General features: G+C 36.0%; 1 protein-coding gene across 4 annotated transcripts in view; it reads right to left on the reverse strand.

The window, feature by feature from the left end:
- LOC114938355 (beta-1,4-glucuronyltransferase 1) overlaps positions 1–17,369 on the reverse strand; it is a 38,931-nt gene that overhangs the window by 704 nt on the left and 20,858 nt on the right. The window contains exons 1-5 of one of the 4 annotated variants that reach the window (XM_085481202.1): positions 5,589–6,588; positions 3,430–4,090; positions 2,452–2,832; positions 992–1,327; positions 216–458 (exon numbers count right to left, since the gene is read on the reverse strand). In XM_085481202.1, the coding sequence (XP_085337328.1) occupies positions 216–458; positions 992–1,327; positions 2,452–2,832; positions 3,430–3,780 (1,311 nt within the window). In that variant the 5' untranslated portion in view covers positions 3,781–4,090; positions 5,589–6,588. Of the gene's footprint in view, positions 1–215; positions 459–991; positions 1,328–2,451; positions 2,833–3,429; positions 4,091–5,239; positions 5,525–5,583; positions 6,589–17,369 lie in introns of those variants that run through there. The other 3 variants (XM_085481203.1, XM_085481204.1, XM_029312270.2) reach the window with 3 other exon arrangements.

Here is a 17,369-nt window from a genome sequence, read left to right on the forward strand (position 1 = left end):
CAAAATCGAGAGTTTTATCTCATTCTATATATAAAGCATTTTTTACATTGTATTTTTTGATTATATTGTAAAGAGTAATATTACATTAACTTCATTATTATTTTGAATGAAACTATATATATAGGTATAATTTTGAAAAAGTTCTTAGACATCCTCTAATAATTTTTTTTTAATTTGAATGATTCTAATGTTAAATAATTTATGTAAACAGATACCTGCGTCATCTTATCACTCTTTCCCTCCCAACTAAGTCTTTCGTCATAAAGAGGATCATTATTGGTCCCGATAAAAATCGGCTCCCAGTGAACGAAGCTGCCAGTTCTCTTGCCTACGTGGAAGACATGCAGATCCTCTGTCTCTGGTGCTTCCTGCCACTCCTTACTCTTGGGCACATTATGGCAGCCGGAACATAATTTCTTATGAAATGGTATGGCGGTGCCCGCTTTCAGCATCTGTACCTATAAATTTCCGCAGAAAAAATAAAATTCTCGCAAAAACAGGTTTTACGCCAAAAAAACTTTCATAAATATAATATAAATAATTTAGATTTCCATCTCTCGTCATTTGAATATAAATAGGGAAACGAATCATATTAGACACATCAAATTCGCGCGTGATTAGCTTCGACTTTTGACAGCTTCTGTAGCGGAAAAAATAGAAAAGGGATATAACCGGCAACCTGTATTGTGCAAACGCACTTCAAGATTACAATCGTACTCTGTTACGCCGCTCTAATTCAGACTGCGACGCGACAAAAAGTGCATTGTGCCGTACAATATACACAGCGGCCGGACAATAGCGACGCTAATTCTACGTATCAAGGTCCACGGTCAAAGGAAGCTCCATTGATTCGCCGTCGACCCTCGCCTACGCTATTAACGCACAATCGGATATACTCTCGTCGTGCTCTCTTTCGCACGTGCTTAATTGTCGCCGAGGGACAACCGCGCAACAAATCGCGTGCAAGTCCGCGTAAAACAAGAGGACATACCAGATGCGTCTTGTTGTTGGGTGGCTGACTCTTCTCGTCCACCTCGAAGATCGACAGCACAAAGACCTTAGGATTAGGCTTGTGAAGGGCAGGTTGATCCCTCCTGCGGATCATTTCTAGAAACGTGGTGGGCAGATTCGGGCTGGGGTACAGCTCAATGTCGCTGGGAAATACGTAGAAAGTGGGCGAAGACTCGCGGGCAATGTTGCGACCCACGTTCACTGGGTACAGCAGCTTCTTCTCGTTTTTGTACATCTTTGCGAGGCTGATGTTCACCCATGGCGGTCCGAGCGAACAGTTATACGTGTCGGAAATAATCTTCTCTGACGGTGGGACCTACACGATAGATGCATTTAGTCGAGTATAATGTGACATTGATAAGAAAAAAATTCGTCAATAAAATGTCAGATAATGTTATGTAAAAGATTTCAGTATTCCGCGTATGTCTTTTCTTATATACACGGTTTTTATATATTTTTGTTGTAGCTTAGTATTTATTTCCTTAGTATCACGTCATAAAAGGAGATTAATATTACGTTTACGAAGATTAAGAGGAAAAGCTAATATGTGCTATGAACGACAATTATTCATGCATACGGGACTAGTGCGCCGCAAGATAACGCGCGGTTTCCGATTGCAGTCACAGTTAACAATCGTTAAAGGCCTGTTTGTAAAACGTGAATCCATCGCGAATGAAACCGCATATGGAGAAACCGCAAAATTATTTTATGATGACCAGATATGCGTATCCGTTATGTCTAGGAGATATCCTCGTTTACGACGTAAATCAATCCAACGAGACTTACACGGACTCAACGCAAAGAGGGTTCACGATCTGAATATTCCTCGCGTGACAACGCGGACATATGCATACGATAGAAATCGACGCACGCATTACATTCGAGAAACAAATTACCGAGGACGTGCTTTGCCATAACAAAACGTTTACCTGAATCTACGATTAATCTGCTCTGTTATTTGACAGATTGATAGCATGCAATTTGTCAAATTTTACATAAAATGTAAACGTGATCGATAATTGCAAGTAAAATTCAAGAAAGTTATTTCATGGATTTATTTAATAAAAAACATATAGATTGCGCATTTAATGCAAAATAAATATTCTTTTAGTTCTTTATAAATGTATAATTTTGTCTCGCGTAAATGCTAATATAGATTTCATCACATAGATTCTAAAATAAGAAAAATGATAACATTACTGACATATTTCTAAAATATCTGCAACATGTTGTAGCTTTGCGTAAAACAGGAAAGAATTGAGGAAAAACTTGAGAGTATTTTCCAGGGACAAATATTGCAGTTAATCATCATTCATCATGCTGATTTAGAATATTTGTAAACTGTTGCAGATTCGTAGGGATTCATCTAGAATTGAAGAAGGGCTCAGCAGAGATAAGTACAAGAAATAATCTCAAGAGGAGACCATTGTCTCTATTTACCATTTTTGGCACGTGCTTGCTACTGAAGAAGACGTGAAAGGTCACCAGCTGTGAGACCAACGGACTGCCGCAGTTTCTCGAGTACCTGATGGCGTTGAGGGTCGCCGGAAAGTCGGTGCCGGGTGCGTGCATGGCGATCGATATCGGCGCCCGCCAGCGCTCCAGCAGCGGCTCCAGATTATCCAGGAAGGTGTAGTCGGCGTGCGTCGTGTATGTCACGCTCTCCCAGCATCTCACTGCCATGCTCATCGGCACGTAATTGTACAGCACCCAGTAATCACCGCGCTGCGCTCGCCTAGGCTCCGTCGACTTCTCATTGCAGGCTATAGCCTCCTTCAGGCTCATCGGCTCCCGCGCGACGTTCACCGTGCTGTTCCTCGCCTGGATAGAAAGCGTATGAATCAATTACCGTTTGAAAGGGAAATTTGCATTTCGGCGACGGAAATGCCGCGAATAGCGCGACAACGATCGCCTCCAGACTTGAATTCCTCTATCGCGATGCCCTAAAATGGATCTAAAAGAGTAATGAATCCCCTCCTTTCTACAAGAATTTGGATCATTATTTATTTATTGATATAATTTTAGTAAGAATCTTTTATAAAACAAAATTGTTTGTAAGTAGAATTAATTATTTAATTTTTTAATAGATCGGAAAAATTTACAAAACTTTTGTCTATATATAGGTTTCTATAATAATCAAATCTTCAAGAAGCAAGAAATAATTTAGATTCCTCAATTTTTAACTCCTCGCACACAGTAAATAAATGTAACTTTATATAAAGACGTATTATAGCCGAGAGGATTTTTCAAATTAATTGTAATATGATTCCAATTTTTAATCCTTATATCTCGTTGAAAAGAAGAATCATCACTCTGATAAATAGACAGACCAACGACTTTAATCTAAAGCATCGATCAGGAGAGTTATTTGCACGAGAATCGAAGAGAAAGACGCAGAAGAGCAGGACGAGATAGTACCGTCTGATTACGCGGGTGCTCCCGCGACTTATCGAGAGCCTCGGCCTTGGCCCCGTTGGGAGGTGGCGTCGTGGTGACGAGCCTAAGCGTACGGCCACCATTGTTGTTGTTGTTCGCCACATCCTTGACGGCGATCGCGACCAACGGGGACAACAAGGATGTGGGGGCACCCTTCTGAGTGCCGTTCGAGAGATCATAGGTCTCCGGGGCCGCCGCCCAATTGGTCGGCGGTTCCTCGATCCAGGGTCCGGACGAACCGATGTGAGCGCACACGTACAGCAGCACACACACGTTGAGCACCACCGACAGGCGCAGAGCCCAGTTCCTGCGGGCGATAGCTATGATGCTCATCTCCTCTGGGTCCGATCGCGGTGAAAAGGGATGCGAGAAGAGCCGGAAGGAAGGAATGATTCTCTCTTTCTTGTCGCTCTCTTTCTCAGAGAAGAAATTATTCCTCGGGATCGAAATTTTTCCTTCCTTATGCTTATAACGGGGATGTTAATTCGGTTTCTTTTCCTCACTTTGACGTTAAGCTGTCAGTGCCGGATTCGCGATTCTCGCCGATGTCGACCTGTCAATGTCGTCCATCCTTTCGCGGACCACGGCAATCAGGATGTGCTCATGATCTCCTGGAGGTCGATGATCCGTGGCTCTATCGCACCTGGAATGAGAATGGAAAATGTTTGATTACAACAGAAGTAATCGTGTTACAACATAATCAAATGTACTTGGTAGATGTCTTTGCAATACTCTTAAAAAATAGTTCCATTAAAAATAATTATTAAAAAGTTTTATAAAATTATAAATCTAAATCTTCAGATTCTCGATCTTTCAAATTTTCATTCTTTGAAAGATATACATATAATTGGACATTTAAAGGTATCTTTTATTCAGATATATTATATGTATATAAGAAAATTACGTAATATAAAATTCTATATATTAGACACAAAAAATATTAATGAAAGTATGATATGCAATGATTAACATATATATAAGTATTACGTTAAACATGAATAAATATTAGAAGTTTTACTAGTAAGAGGAATAAATTAACATATCTTTAAATATTAGCACTAGTTATACAAGCATGACTTTACGATACTCTTGAAAAATAGATTAAAAAAATAATCAGTACAATTTTGCGATATATAATTATTTAGGTTCTCAATCATTAGAGGGAAAACTTTATGTGCTATTGTCAAGTTTATTTCTACTCTCAATTCTTTTAATTTTAATTCCTCGAAAGAACACATATCGTACGTTTAAGGACATATTCCTTATTCAGAACTATAGATGACGTAATATAAAAAAATTCTTAATACAATTTTATGCAACTTATTATAGATTTACTTGAAAATGGCTGCAATGACTGCCGAAACGTTGTATTTTAACTAATTATCTATAATAAATAATTGCCAGTTTTGGTCGACTTTTACCATTGAAAAAAGATTTTTATTAATTATTACTGGCGAATCTTAAGGATTATTATCTGATAAAAAATTCTGTAAATTACGCACATAACATATTAATGAGTGAATGATATAACATGTGCAATACGATTAATATACATGGAGAAAATTTTTTCTTAGAATTTATTCTAAAAATCATGGTAATCCTGAGACAATATATGGTATTGGAAGAATTTTATAAGAATTTCTCTGTGATTAAATATTTACCACAATAAGAAAATATCAATATGACACATAAAAAATTTTACTAATGTGCATAGTAGAATTAATCGAACATATTTTATGCGGTGATAGATATGAATATTTTTGGTGAAAATATTAATAAAAGAAACTCTTACAAAATTCTTCCAGCACGATTTTCAGGGTAAATTCTCTCGGTGCGCATATGGCATCGTCAAAAAAATCTCAGAATTTTTATCAGTAAGAAGAGTTTTAATTAGCATACATTGAAAAAAATTACTATTTTGTTAATTGAACATATATTAATATATTTAAGTCAAATATACGCTTCGTTAGATTTAACACAGATTTAATTTAAATATTCTTACATGTTCAATTAACAAAATAATATTTAAACAACTAAGAAGTATATCAAATATCAAAATAATATTTAGTTGAAAGGTTTAATCAAGTTAATAATTTTTTCCACTGTATATAATATTAGCACTCGTTGCAAGCACACATTACTCCGGTTCGTTTCGTTTCGTTTCATCTCGCTCGGGTCGAGCTCTAAGTGCAACATAGCTCGTTAGATCGAGTCTCGTTATCTCAGGCCGCATCAACGACGATCTAGTTTATAGCGCACACTGCGAAGACGACTTTCTCTCCTTATCTCCCGCATTTCTTCTTCCTCGTTGACGTCCCATTATGGAATGCGACGAGTTCGCGTCGTCGTAACGCGATCATTAATTATTACCCGGGCGGTTTGAATTGAGCAACCCCTTGGACCGATCGCTCTTCCTCCTCCGAGGTCTGATCCGAGTTTAAGCAACGACGAGTGAAATCGAGAGGAGATCTATCGAAAGATTGTGAGACCCGAAGATACTGAAGAAGCATCCGACCTTCTCCATCGCAGTCAGTCGCATCATCTTACGCGCCAATTCCTCGCGGAATGCCGCTATAGACTCGAATTCTTTGTCGACGGTATTTTTGACGACTTCTATGGAGGAATGCGGTACGGTTCCTCTACCTGCTGCTGTTTCTTTCAATCGGTGAATTCCTCTCTCGACCGATCGTTTTTTCCGCCGTGGAAAATTTCAAGATATTTTAAATCTGAAAATCCATGCTCTAACGGAATTTTAATTAGAGACTTGCAGCAAAACATGTAACATGTTGAGAGGGTGATGAAGAGGAGAAGCCGTCTGAGCTAAATCGACTTTAAATTGACCGAAGAAATTTCGATTAAAAAAATAATACCGTAAGTAAAATACAACTTCCCTGAAAGTTATGCTCCGCTATAATAAAAGACAAACAGCTTTTAAACGAAACCCCAAGAGAGAGAAACAGGACTTTAAGAGCACTTTGCAAAGAAAACATTGTAACACCGTATTTTCGTGCCGTAAGAATAATTTACGGCATGCAATATTCGACCGTTATATAACTGGGCGTGCTTCGATCTCTCAAAGTTGAAATTATCGCCGATGTTGGCAAACTACACAAGATCCCACCGACATCACGCGCGCGATTGTTACTTTGCAACATTACCTCCTCGTGATTTTCAAGGAAAATGCACACAAAAGCGCGCAATAAATGTCTCCTCTTTATGCCGGTTGTATATCGAATCGTATTATCGGGGTGCATATATCGATTTCCTTGAAATGTTTACGCACCTGTCATATAGATAAAGCGCGAATGCAACTTTGCGAAGAGTCATTTAATGTTTATTGTGCAGTTTAAGTGAGACGAAAGCTTTGTCTCGACGATTCAATAAAATGTTTTGCAAATCATTGCAATAAATACCATTTTACTAGGTATTTCGCGAATCGTGAATATTTACGATCGAGAAGATATATGACGGAATATTGATATAATCATCGACGAGGAACGAAGTACAACATTTTTGCATTTAATCATATCATTTGTAATCTACAATTCCGAGAACCGCTATGTCGCGAGTGAGTGCTGCGTCAATATTAAAAAAGAAATAATATCCGGCTTTCAGACTATTTAACTTTTCCTGCTTTCATGTCGCGTGTACTAGGTGATTTCTAATATAATTCGTCGTCGCTCGGCAATAAGAGCTCGATGTTTAATTTGAGACCATGGTTAATACACGTTAACAACCAACGTCGATAGGTTGGTATATCGCGAATAGTTAGCGAGGAATCGCAAAACGACTAAAGAAAGAGAGAGAGAGAACCGGCTCGTAAAGTGTCGCGCGAAAGAGCAATAAAATCGTTCGCAAAGTCCCAATTTCGATACCTGGACTATCGAAGCGACGACGACGACGGTTTTTAATTATCGATTTTCCTCAAAGACCCCGGCCATCCGTTCACCATCGATCCGCCACACGCGAGGGAGGAGAACTCATCAACCACATCGGAGTTCCTTGATCGTGGGAACGCAAACACCGCCGCTATTTTTAAAGCGCGAACAACACATGCTGCTCACACATGGGGCTCGTACCATCCTCTCGTAAAGCACAACTCTCTGCATTTACGAAAGCTTCGCGATAACATATCATCGTTATTTCTCGCGCAACTTTCTTTTTCATTCGATTCTTTTGCTCCGAAATAGATAGCAGAAAACAAAATTATTTTTCAATACGCTATACATATCGAATTGTTTAGGCATTTAAAAAATTGCGATATTTTTTATGAAGATAATTTAATACAAGGTTTGATAAAAAATAATTATAATTAATAATTTAATAAAATAATGTAATAAAAAATATTAATATGTACATATTAAAATTAATCGAACATATTTAATATCTTATTGTGATAGATATTAATATTTTTTATTGTGGTGGAAATATTAATCAGATAAACTCTTATAAAATTCTTCCAATATCATATTGATTTTCAAGATAAACTCTAAGAGAAAATTTTCTCTGTGTAATTTAAAAATAATTTTCTATATATATATATATATATTATATATATCGGATCATTTGACTTGCCAACATTTTTCGAATCATATATTGCTTTAACTCGGAGAATATTAAAAAAAAATATTTATAGGGAAATAAAAAATAAATTCACAGAATATTTGTATAAGCAAAACATTAGCAATAGTTGTGCGATTTACTTTATATAATATTCAACAGGTAGTTTTCGCAAAACAGAATAAAAAAAATACTTGCGATTGCTTATTGCAGCAAGACACAAATTATATTTTTAATTGCTATATAAAATGTTCATTTTTGTACACAACCCTTTTGCGAGAAATGAGAAAGTATTGAAATTATCTTAATCAAAATTATAATCGCGTTGAAGAGCACATTTTAATATTTACGACAAAAGAATCAATACTGATTATTTTTACCACGATCTTACTTTCTCGAACTTCATATATAATGATTTTTACCACGATGTCGACCAATGAGGTTAATGAGATGTTTTTCTGCATGAATAATAAATCGATAATAAATTCCATCCTTAATCAAAACAGAGCTTAAGCTTAATTAGTCGAGAATAAATTATTTCGAAAAGATCGAAATCTTAATAAACATTCAATAATTTATTGTCAAAAATGGTCAATAAAATTTATCAAATCTAGATTCATGAAATAGAAATTCATGAAATCTAGATTAAGAAAAATATTTCCGTACTATTTTCCATGCTTCCAGATGGATGTCAATAATTTATCGATTAGGACATCGTGTATTCTTCTCCTAACAAATTTCGCAAGCCATTATATACGAGCGAGCAATAATTCTATCCGCGTTATCGATCTACGATCGCGATTTCGAAGAGACCCACGCGCATCCGTTCGCTCTTCCTGTCTCGTCGGGGCCAGGAAGTAAGCGTGGGTGACCGAAATTGATAAAGTAGCTCGGCATCGAAATAGTTCGCGCTCGTTAATCATCGCGACTTACGTCCCGTTCGCGTAACCGATGATCAAAGTCACTTCTCGTTAAAATCATATCACGATTATGTGAGTTCATTTCTCGCTAATTAAACTCTCTTTTTTTTCAATAGAAATTGTTTAGAAGAATCCATTTTTCGCTAACAATTTTTACGAGTTTCACGGAGAGAATTTTCGCTTAGAACTTACCCTGAAAATGGTAATCATGAGACGATATGGTATTCAAAATTTTGTATAATAAAAATATTAATATTTTAAAAAATATTTTTATAAAAAAATAAATATAATATAAAATATAATTAATTAATTCTATTCTATACTAAAATTTACAATGTATATATAGTAAAATTAATCGAATATATTTGATCTTATTGAGTGCGTGGCAGATATTAATTTTTTTCATTGTAGTAAATATTTAATCAGAGAAATTCTAAGAGAAAATTGTCTCTATGTAAAAATTTAGCGTGCTTTGACACACAGGATCTCAAGCCTCTGTTTCAAGACTGAGAAGTGTCAAAAAATTGAAAGCTGAAGAGATGATTTAATGATATTCTGCACTTGGAACTACCTTGTCGCTTTAAATCGGAGACTTAACAACGGAGTTAAGTCTTTACGTTCGCGTCGCTATGGCATTAAAGCTTATACGACAGGGTGCATAATTGGCTTTAAAGGGGTTAAAACGACGATGCTTTACGAAAAAGCGGATTCGCTCCCTTTTGTACAGCCGCGTGAATCCTCTCTTTCGTCTTCTCCCTCTGTTAAAGTTCGCACGTTTATTTGAGTATAAACGCGACGTTGCGAGAGAGTAACTGCTGTTTAAATTATTTTATTTTTAACTATTAGTAAGTTGCGGGGTGAATCATACACAACTGTGATCTTCGTGATAAACGCGATAGGCTTCAAAAACATACGCTTGTCACGTGAAGATATGCAATAGTTTATAAGTGCCTGTTTAATTTCCGTTTCTCGCACGCAATTTATTACTGCGATGGGATTATAACGGTGATCTTTCCATATAAAAAATAGAAGTGGAAGTTGAACAGAACGTTGCGCCGTAAAAAAAAGCTATAAATACTCCTAATTTTATATAAAATATGCACTCATGAATATATATGAACTATATCGTTACACAACATTTTAATGATAATGATATAAACTTCTATACAAACCTGTAATTATGACGATAAATTTTGTGTTTTGACACGTGTTAAAATAAAGTGGAAATAGATAATATAAAATCCCATATCAGATTAATTTTAAGAATATTAAGAAATGTCGGATTATTTAATAAAGTAATAAACAGCTTATTGTCAATGTTGTTTAACAGACTAAATTTAACACAGAAAAATTTAATTTAAGCAAATCGTTTTTTTTCTCGTCATTTTTGTCGCAAAATTCACAGAATAAACGAGCCAAGAGATTTGCTCTATTTCGTTAATATATATGTTAAAAATTCTTTTTTGCGATGTCTTACGCGTGTTCGATCGATCGATGGAATAACAGATTTATGAAAAAAATAAATCGCATCGAGAACTTTTATAAAAAAAAAAAAAAAAAAAAAACATCTGTTGGATCAGAGGTGAATGAAACGAAGCCAAATATCGCAAAAAAGTGAATACATCGGAGTTTGCTTTCGAGGAAGCTGAAACGCTTGCACATAAGAAACAAAAAATTGTAAAGCTTGTATATAGAGAACGGAATTAAAAAGAGGTAGCAAGTAATACAAAGTTAAACTGGGTTGTGAAATTAATCGCGCAAAGCTGAAACGAACGAGCTTCCGCTCTTCGCCAAGAGAATATTATGACGTTGAATTTCCATGATACGAGAGAGATTAAAAACGAATATTCTCGCCTCTTTCTCACCCTTTCTCTCTGTACACAGAGAGAATTTTTTTCTTAAAATTTACCCTGAAATCTATGTAATTATGGGACAATATGGTATTGGAAGAATTTTAGAAGTTTCTTATTTGATAAATATTTTTATCACATTTTAAATCATTAATACCACATTCTACCACAATAAAATATAAAATATGTTCGATTAATTTTACTATGTATATACATATATATTAATCTTTTTTATTGCGGTAAATATTAATCAAAGAAATTCTTATAAAATTTTTCTAATACTGTCCCACGAATACCATGATTTTTCGGGGTAAATTCTAAGAGAAAATTCTCTCCGCGTATCAAGTATTTCTATATCAAAAATATCCGTTTCACTTTCATCGCATACGAAGTCTCCTCGTCGTGTTTGTTCGATAACGATAATAATGGCCGAATGAGTCACTCCTGTCGCATCGATTATGTATAATATTTTCTCACCCTGGGGTTACAGTTGATTGACAGAGTCGCCGACCGCGCTGCATCGAGACGCGAACCATTCGTAGCATTATAAAATTGACAAGGAAACCTGTCGACGAGATGATCGTAAAGCTGCTTCACAATAGCGTGTTTATTACTATCTCGTTAAACGATCGTATGCTCCGATAAATTCGACCGATTACCTGAGATACGCTTTCGCGTCATAAATCTCCAGTGATCGATTAGTGCGTTTATTAATCGTGATCGAGAGAGGAAAATAAAAATCGATTGTCCAACGATATAACTTAAATTTAATTTAATTTAATTTAATTTAATATATATATGCAGTTAATTAAATAGGGGGGAGAGTTCAGAGAGAATTGATGACCGATCTCGACCGATTTCGGAGCACAAATCATAGCTCGATATGCAATTTAATTTAATGTACCTAGGATAAACAGCAGAAATGGAAGGGGGATTACATTATTAGTCGATTGAAAGTAATTTCACGCTGATGTGTCACCGATCAGTTGCGACACTCCTCTTATATGCAACGACTGCATCAATCTTGCATGATGATAGGATTAAGGATTGCGCGAATCACGACAGTCTTGATCACCCGAAGATAAACGCGCATCTCCATTCGCATGAAAAAGGGTGACGGTCGCGCGATAGAAAGGAACGTCTTTACTTACACGCGACAGTCCGAATAAATTATTTATCGTCGCGTATAGTTTCACTATATTTTCTCTCTGTGCACGCGACATGCACATCCGCCGATCGATGCAACGACCGATGCAAGATAGAGCTGAATGAAGAGAGAGAGATTCGTTTTCGCGTACGTCGATCCTAAAAAGAGAAGCGGAAACTGCGCTTGCGAAAGCAGTGAATTGAATCGAGACGACAGTTAGAGAAACGGTACTAATTACAACGGTATGTATTAATTATATAGTTTGAATGAATTAACGTTACCAAAATATCTCTGTATTTTCAGGTGTGTCTGTCTGCGTGGCCTTCAATGCGCTTCACGATAGCTATTATTTTAGCAATTTCCAGAGAGTGACATCTCTGGATTCTAATTTTAATACAATTGACACATCATTATCTCTCTTCCTCTCTGCGGTTCCATGATTTCCGCGACAATGGTTACATATAATTTTATTTGGTATCTCGAAATATTTTTAGAATTACTGCGTGTGTGTGTGTGTGTGTGTGAATCGTATCATAAACAGAGAGAATTCTCTCCTAGAATTTACCCTGAAACTCATGATAATCGTAGGACAATATGGTATATGAGAGAAAGAATTTTATAAGTATTTACCACAAAAAAAATATTAATATTTATCGCAATAAGATATAAAATATGTTCGATTAATTTTACTATGTACATATTAATTACCGATTACCATTTTCAGGATTTACATTCTAAGAGGAAATTCTCTCCGTGTAGAGGATACGTGTGTTTGTGTGTGTAAACTTTTAATTAAAATTGCTGATAATTATATTAACAAATATAATATATGAATATTAATTTTTGTACAATAAACGACACTATATAAATTTAATCGGGATGACGAAAAGCATCTTCCTGATAAAATTATGAAAGCGGATGCATAAATAGGTCTTCGAGCCGTAATTGCATTATGGAGAGTGTCGCGTTTGTTTATCGCGTCCGACACATAAATTTCCTCGATATGATAAACTCAAAAAAAAAAAGTCGCGTCGCTCCCGATGTTACATGTACTCTTTCATCAGCTTTTTTCTGACGTAACCAGTTTTATCCGTTTTTCATCGACACGAAAACATTTCGCGCGCCTACACGTGCTGTCGATAAATTAAATTTCAATAGAATTATACGTGTATTTACCAATTATATATCAACTCTCTAATGCCGTGCAAAAATTAAAAATCCTCGCATGTGATACATTTCACAATACTATTATGGATATTAATAGAACAAGGCAATTTGATTTGAAATCAGACAGTTTCTCTTCTGCAATTTCTATTCTAAGAGAAACGTATATGAAAGGTTGAATCAATAATCATTAGCTGATGACTGCGTGTCATTCTGGAAATTACAATAATCTCTACGCACATAAATAAATTCTATTCTACTGTGTCTTTTATAAATATATGTATATATATTTATATTTTTTATATATCATGTACACACACACATATATTTATATTAATTGAATTAATAATTTATATATGCATATTGTATAAATAAATATATATATATATTATATGTATAAACAATTATAATAAATTTTCATAAATCAACAAGGGATGAAGGACGGAGAGAGAAATAGAATCTCGAAATTAATAAAATATGAAATATATAAGTTACCTGTACACGCGATTTTTCCGGATGCAAGTGTCGATAAATATCTCATGCGTAAAATGCGAAACAGGCGTATATATGTGCGTACATGTATACATCCGCTTCGTTTCGCGGCCAGATGCGAACAAACGCGAATTTAAATCGAGCGACAGCACTCGAGCCGTGCTCGAGATCGAGTTCACGAACAACAAAAGTCAAAACAAGCGGGCGAATTGATAGTGCCTAGCACTATATTAGGCACGATATGCGCGTGCATACCTCAAAGGCGATCGACGTTAATGGCCTAAACAACGGCGAATTGCGGCGACCTGTATATATATATATATATATCGCCCCTTGCACTCCGATTCGCGATAATCTGCGCCGATCTGCAATTTACTCTGCGAGAGGAATATATATATATATATATATGTATGTATACAGGTTCGATCGGACAGCTGATCTCCGGTATCGAGATCGATCGACTTTCGTGCTCGTAATAGGGTACTTCGAAGACGAATCATACGTATTCTCGCGTGAGCTTTTCGTGCTTTCAAACGAGTTAACGAGAGCATTCAACAGGGTCGTCGTTCTTCCGGAAAGAGAAGCTTGAAAAAGTTCTCCCTCGCGGCCGAAAAATTCAGGACTTTTTTCTAATAATGAAAATAATTCAAAAAATTATAAATTTATATTAGGATTTTTTATTATTACGCAGAGAGAGTTTTCTTTTATTTACCCTGAAAAGCATGGTAATCGTGGGACGACAGTATGATATTGGAAGAATTTTATAAGGGTTTCTCTGAAATATTTACCGCAATAAAAAATATTAATATGTATACTAATAAAAAAAATCGAACAGATTTTATATCTGTTATTTTGATAGATATTAATAATATTGTCCCACGATTATCAATTTCAGGGTAATCAAAGGGTATTTAAAGAGAATTCTCTCCGTGTATTCTTATATAAAATTAGATATTCGAAATGTTTTCTGAATATTATCTGTTTCTTATTTAGCGGAGATATTATGAAAAAAGATCAAAAAAATTAGAGCAGAGCAATTCGATGAAGGAAATTACTTCGAATAATTTGAAACACGTGTTTTCGTGCTTTCGAAACAGAAAATAGCCATCATCAATCAATTTGTCGTCGCGCAAACTCTCGTTAATAATAGCGGAGTATATCCGTGTAAGAGTAAAGTACTATCGCGTTTATGCACGTATATGCAAGAGCGTTCGTTATATTTAGGTGCCAGCTTTGTACTCTGGCTTCTCAAGGTAATCCGGTTTTCCGCCTTTTGATCTGATATAATAATCCGATCTTTTTTACGACGCTTTTTGCGCATGTTCGATCGCACTTCCCGGCTTCTGAATCGCACTCGCCTTCGCGATCAAAAAAAAAACGAGCTCTTTACCTTCGCGTTTCTTACCGTTGTTCCGTCTCACCTTCGGGAAATTAATTGAGATTTTTTCCCTATTTTTTTATTAGTGAAAGTTTGAGATATGTCAACGGAAATGTGTTGACAGCATCCTCTATCTCGATGGAGCAAAAAAAACTTGAGTCAATTAACATTTATAATATAATTGAGAGAGAGAGAAAGAGAGACAGTTTACATAAAATGTGTAAAATGCAATAACGGTAAATAAATAACACAACTGTGGAATAAAACGCACGAAATATAATTGAATATAAAATAAAAATGTGTGATGCAGTAAATAAGTAATATTTATTGTCTATGGTGAATTGATATCAAGATTTCTTATTTTTTACGAGTTATTTCCTGAATATCGCAATGTATAAACTAATATAATAATAAAAGCTAGGATTGGCTAACGGATTAATAAGAGTCAGAGCAGAAATTAGACGCAATAAACTGCATGGTTTTTTAAATTCCTCTTTTTAATTTAAACGCTTAAATCAACATTTAAATTAATGAATGTCCAAGTTAAATAGAGAAAAATTTCAAAAACAAATTGGTCGCGTTGAATTTCTTCGCCTAGCTCTTATTAGCCTCTCATTAATCCAATTCTCATTATTTTTGCGTTTGCAGCGGAAAATTGATCGAAGATCGCAAATATCATTGCCGAACGACGCGCATAAATCAGTGCTAAACAGTAGAACACTATTGTTAATGAGGTGCGCAGCTTGCGCAACCGCATGCAACGCGGTCTCGTTTTCCATTTCAAAATTATGACGATAAATCATGATGCAGTATTGTGCACGTGCAAGCACGTGTTTCTGTATAGGGGTGCAGGATTACTTCGCGCTAATTACGATCCCGAGGCTTCCACAGAGTGTATTCGATAACGAGAGAAGCAATGGTCACAATCGACAATTGTGCGCGATTGCGTAAACGCGTATCTATAAACCCGGGTTACGCCCCCTTAATTAAAAAATCTAGGGCACGCGATACTTAATGCTCCCCTTAATCATGAAATTGACGGAACTAGACACGCACCCGTTTATGTTAGGGGCACACACCTTTATTTGCACGCTGTGCAACGTCAGTTGCAGGCCGGGGAAAAAGAAGGGATTCTTATGTGTATTGACCTGCTGCCTTTCGAGAAAATTGTTTATAAACGCGGAGAGAAATTGCATGTCTAAGATTGAAAGCGTCGAGGGTTTAGGAGAAATGAACCTATTTATATATAAATTGAATTGGAGCGTGATATTGATTTATATAATTTTCATTAATAGGCGCAATGAAAGAGCAATCTCAAGCTGCTTTACTATCGCAAGTATATACTAAAAAGAGGAATGAAAAAAATAGAACGTTCTCGTTAGACACTCGTTACAACTGATGCTGATGACTATCAATTATTTGCAATTATATCGCAAAAGAAAATCGCTAGTCACGTTCCGAATAATCTGTAAGAGAAACAAATATATCTTCAGTATAGTTTCGTAATAATAAAAAAAAAAATACATTTCATCCATACAATATCACGTTCTATAAACGAGATCAAATTTAACTTTAGAGTCTGTAACCAAAAATTTGACACCACATGCGAAACGAGCAGAACATTTCTGCGCACGTGATTCGTTATTATATGTATCAGTTTCTAAAAAAAAATAAAAAAATAAAAAAATAAAAAAAAGTGAAATAAAAATCTTGATACCTTTCGGGATTCGAAAAGTACCGTTCGACTTCTTTTTTGCACGATCCTTTTATTACCGGATGATAAAACCCGTTTCATCGTGGCGACATTTTTCGCCGTCGTGGATGCTCGCGTAAAACCGGCCTTGCGGAAGTTCACGGGATCGCACACTCGCGGAGGAAATTAAGTCACGTATATATACCTATAATGTACGGTGCGGCTCGGAAACCGGTTGGGCGGAAAGTCCGTCGTGACAACCTTGAGCTGACGTCGAGTCCTCGTCGTGTTGGTGGTCGAGGTGACAGCGTTTTTCCCTCGCGACGGAGAAGCCTCGCGAATTTTAACGTGCAAGTTCACGGTTTCCCAATCCGCTGCGCTCGACTTCTCTCCCCGATGAACCGAGTCGCGACTCTCTGATCGCAGTCGTTTCCGCGAGACGCGATAGCGACTAATATCAGCATCGATACGCTCGATATCTCCGCTCCGCGCTCGAAACACTGCCAATTTTTGTACTTTCTCTTACAAGCGAGAGACTAAAGGTAATATTCCGCGACCTTTCAGTTCAGAAGTATCAGAACATTATTCTCCATTATTCCCACGAAAAAAAGTTAGTTACATTGTAACAATAGCTAAATTTTAATTGTCTTTATAATACACATGAGAAATTTAATTATTACACACTAAATTTTTGCTATAGAACCGTTAAACTATAGCA

This window comes from Nylanderia fulva, unplaced genomic scaffold, assembly GCF_048542155.1.
Source record: "Nylanderia fulva isolate GAGA-0341 unplaced genomic scaffold, ASM4854215v1 Scaffold17, whole genome shotgun sequence".
NCBI lineage: Eukaryota > Metazoa > Arthropoda > Insecta > Hymenoptera > Formicidae > Nylanderia > Nylanderia fulva.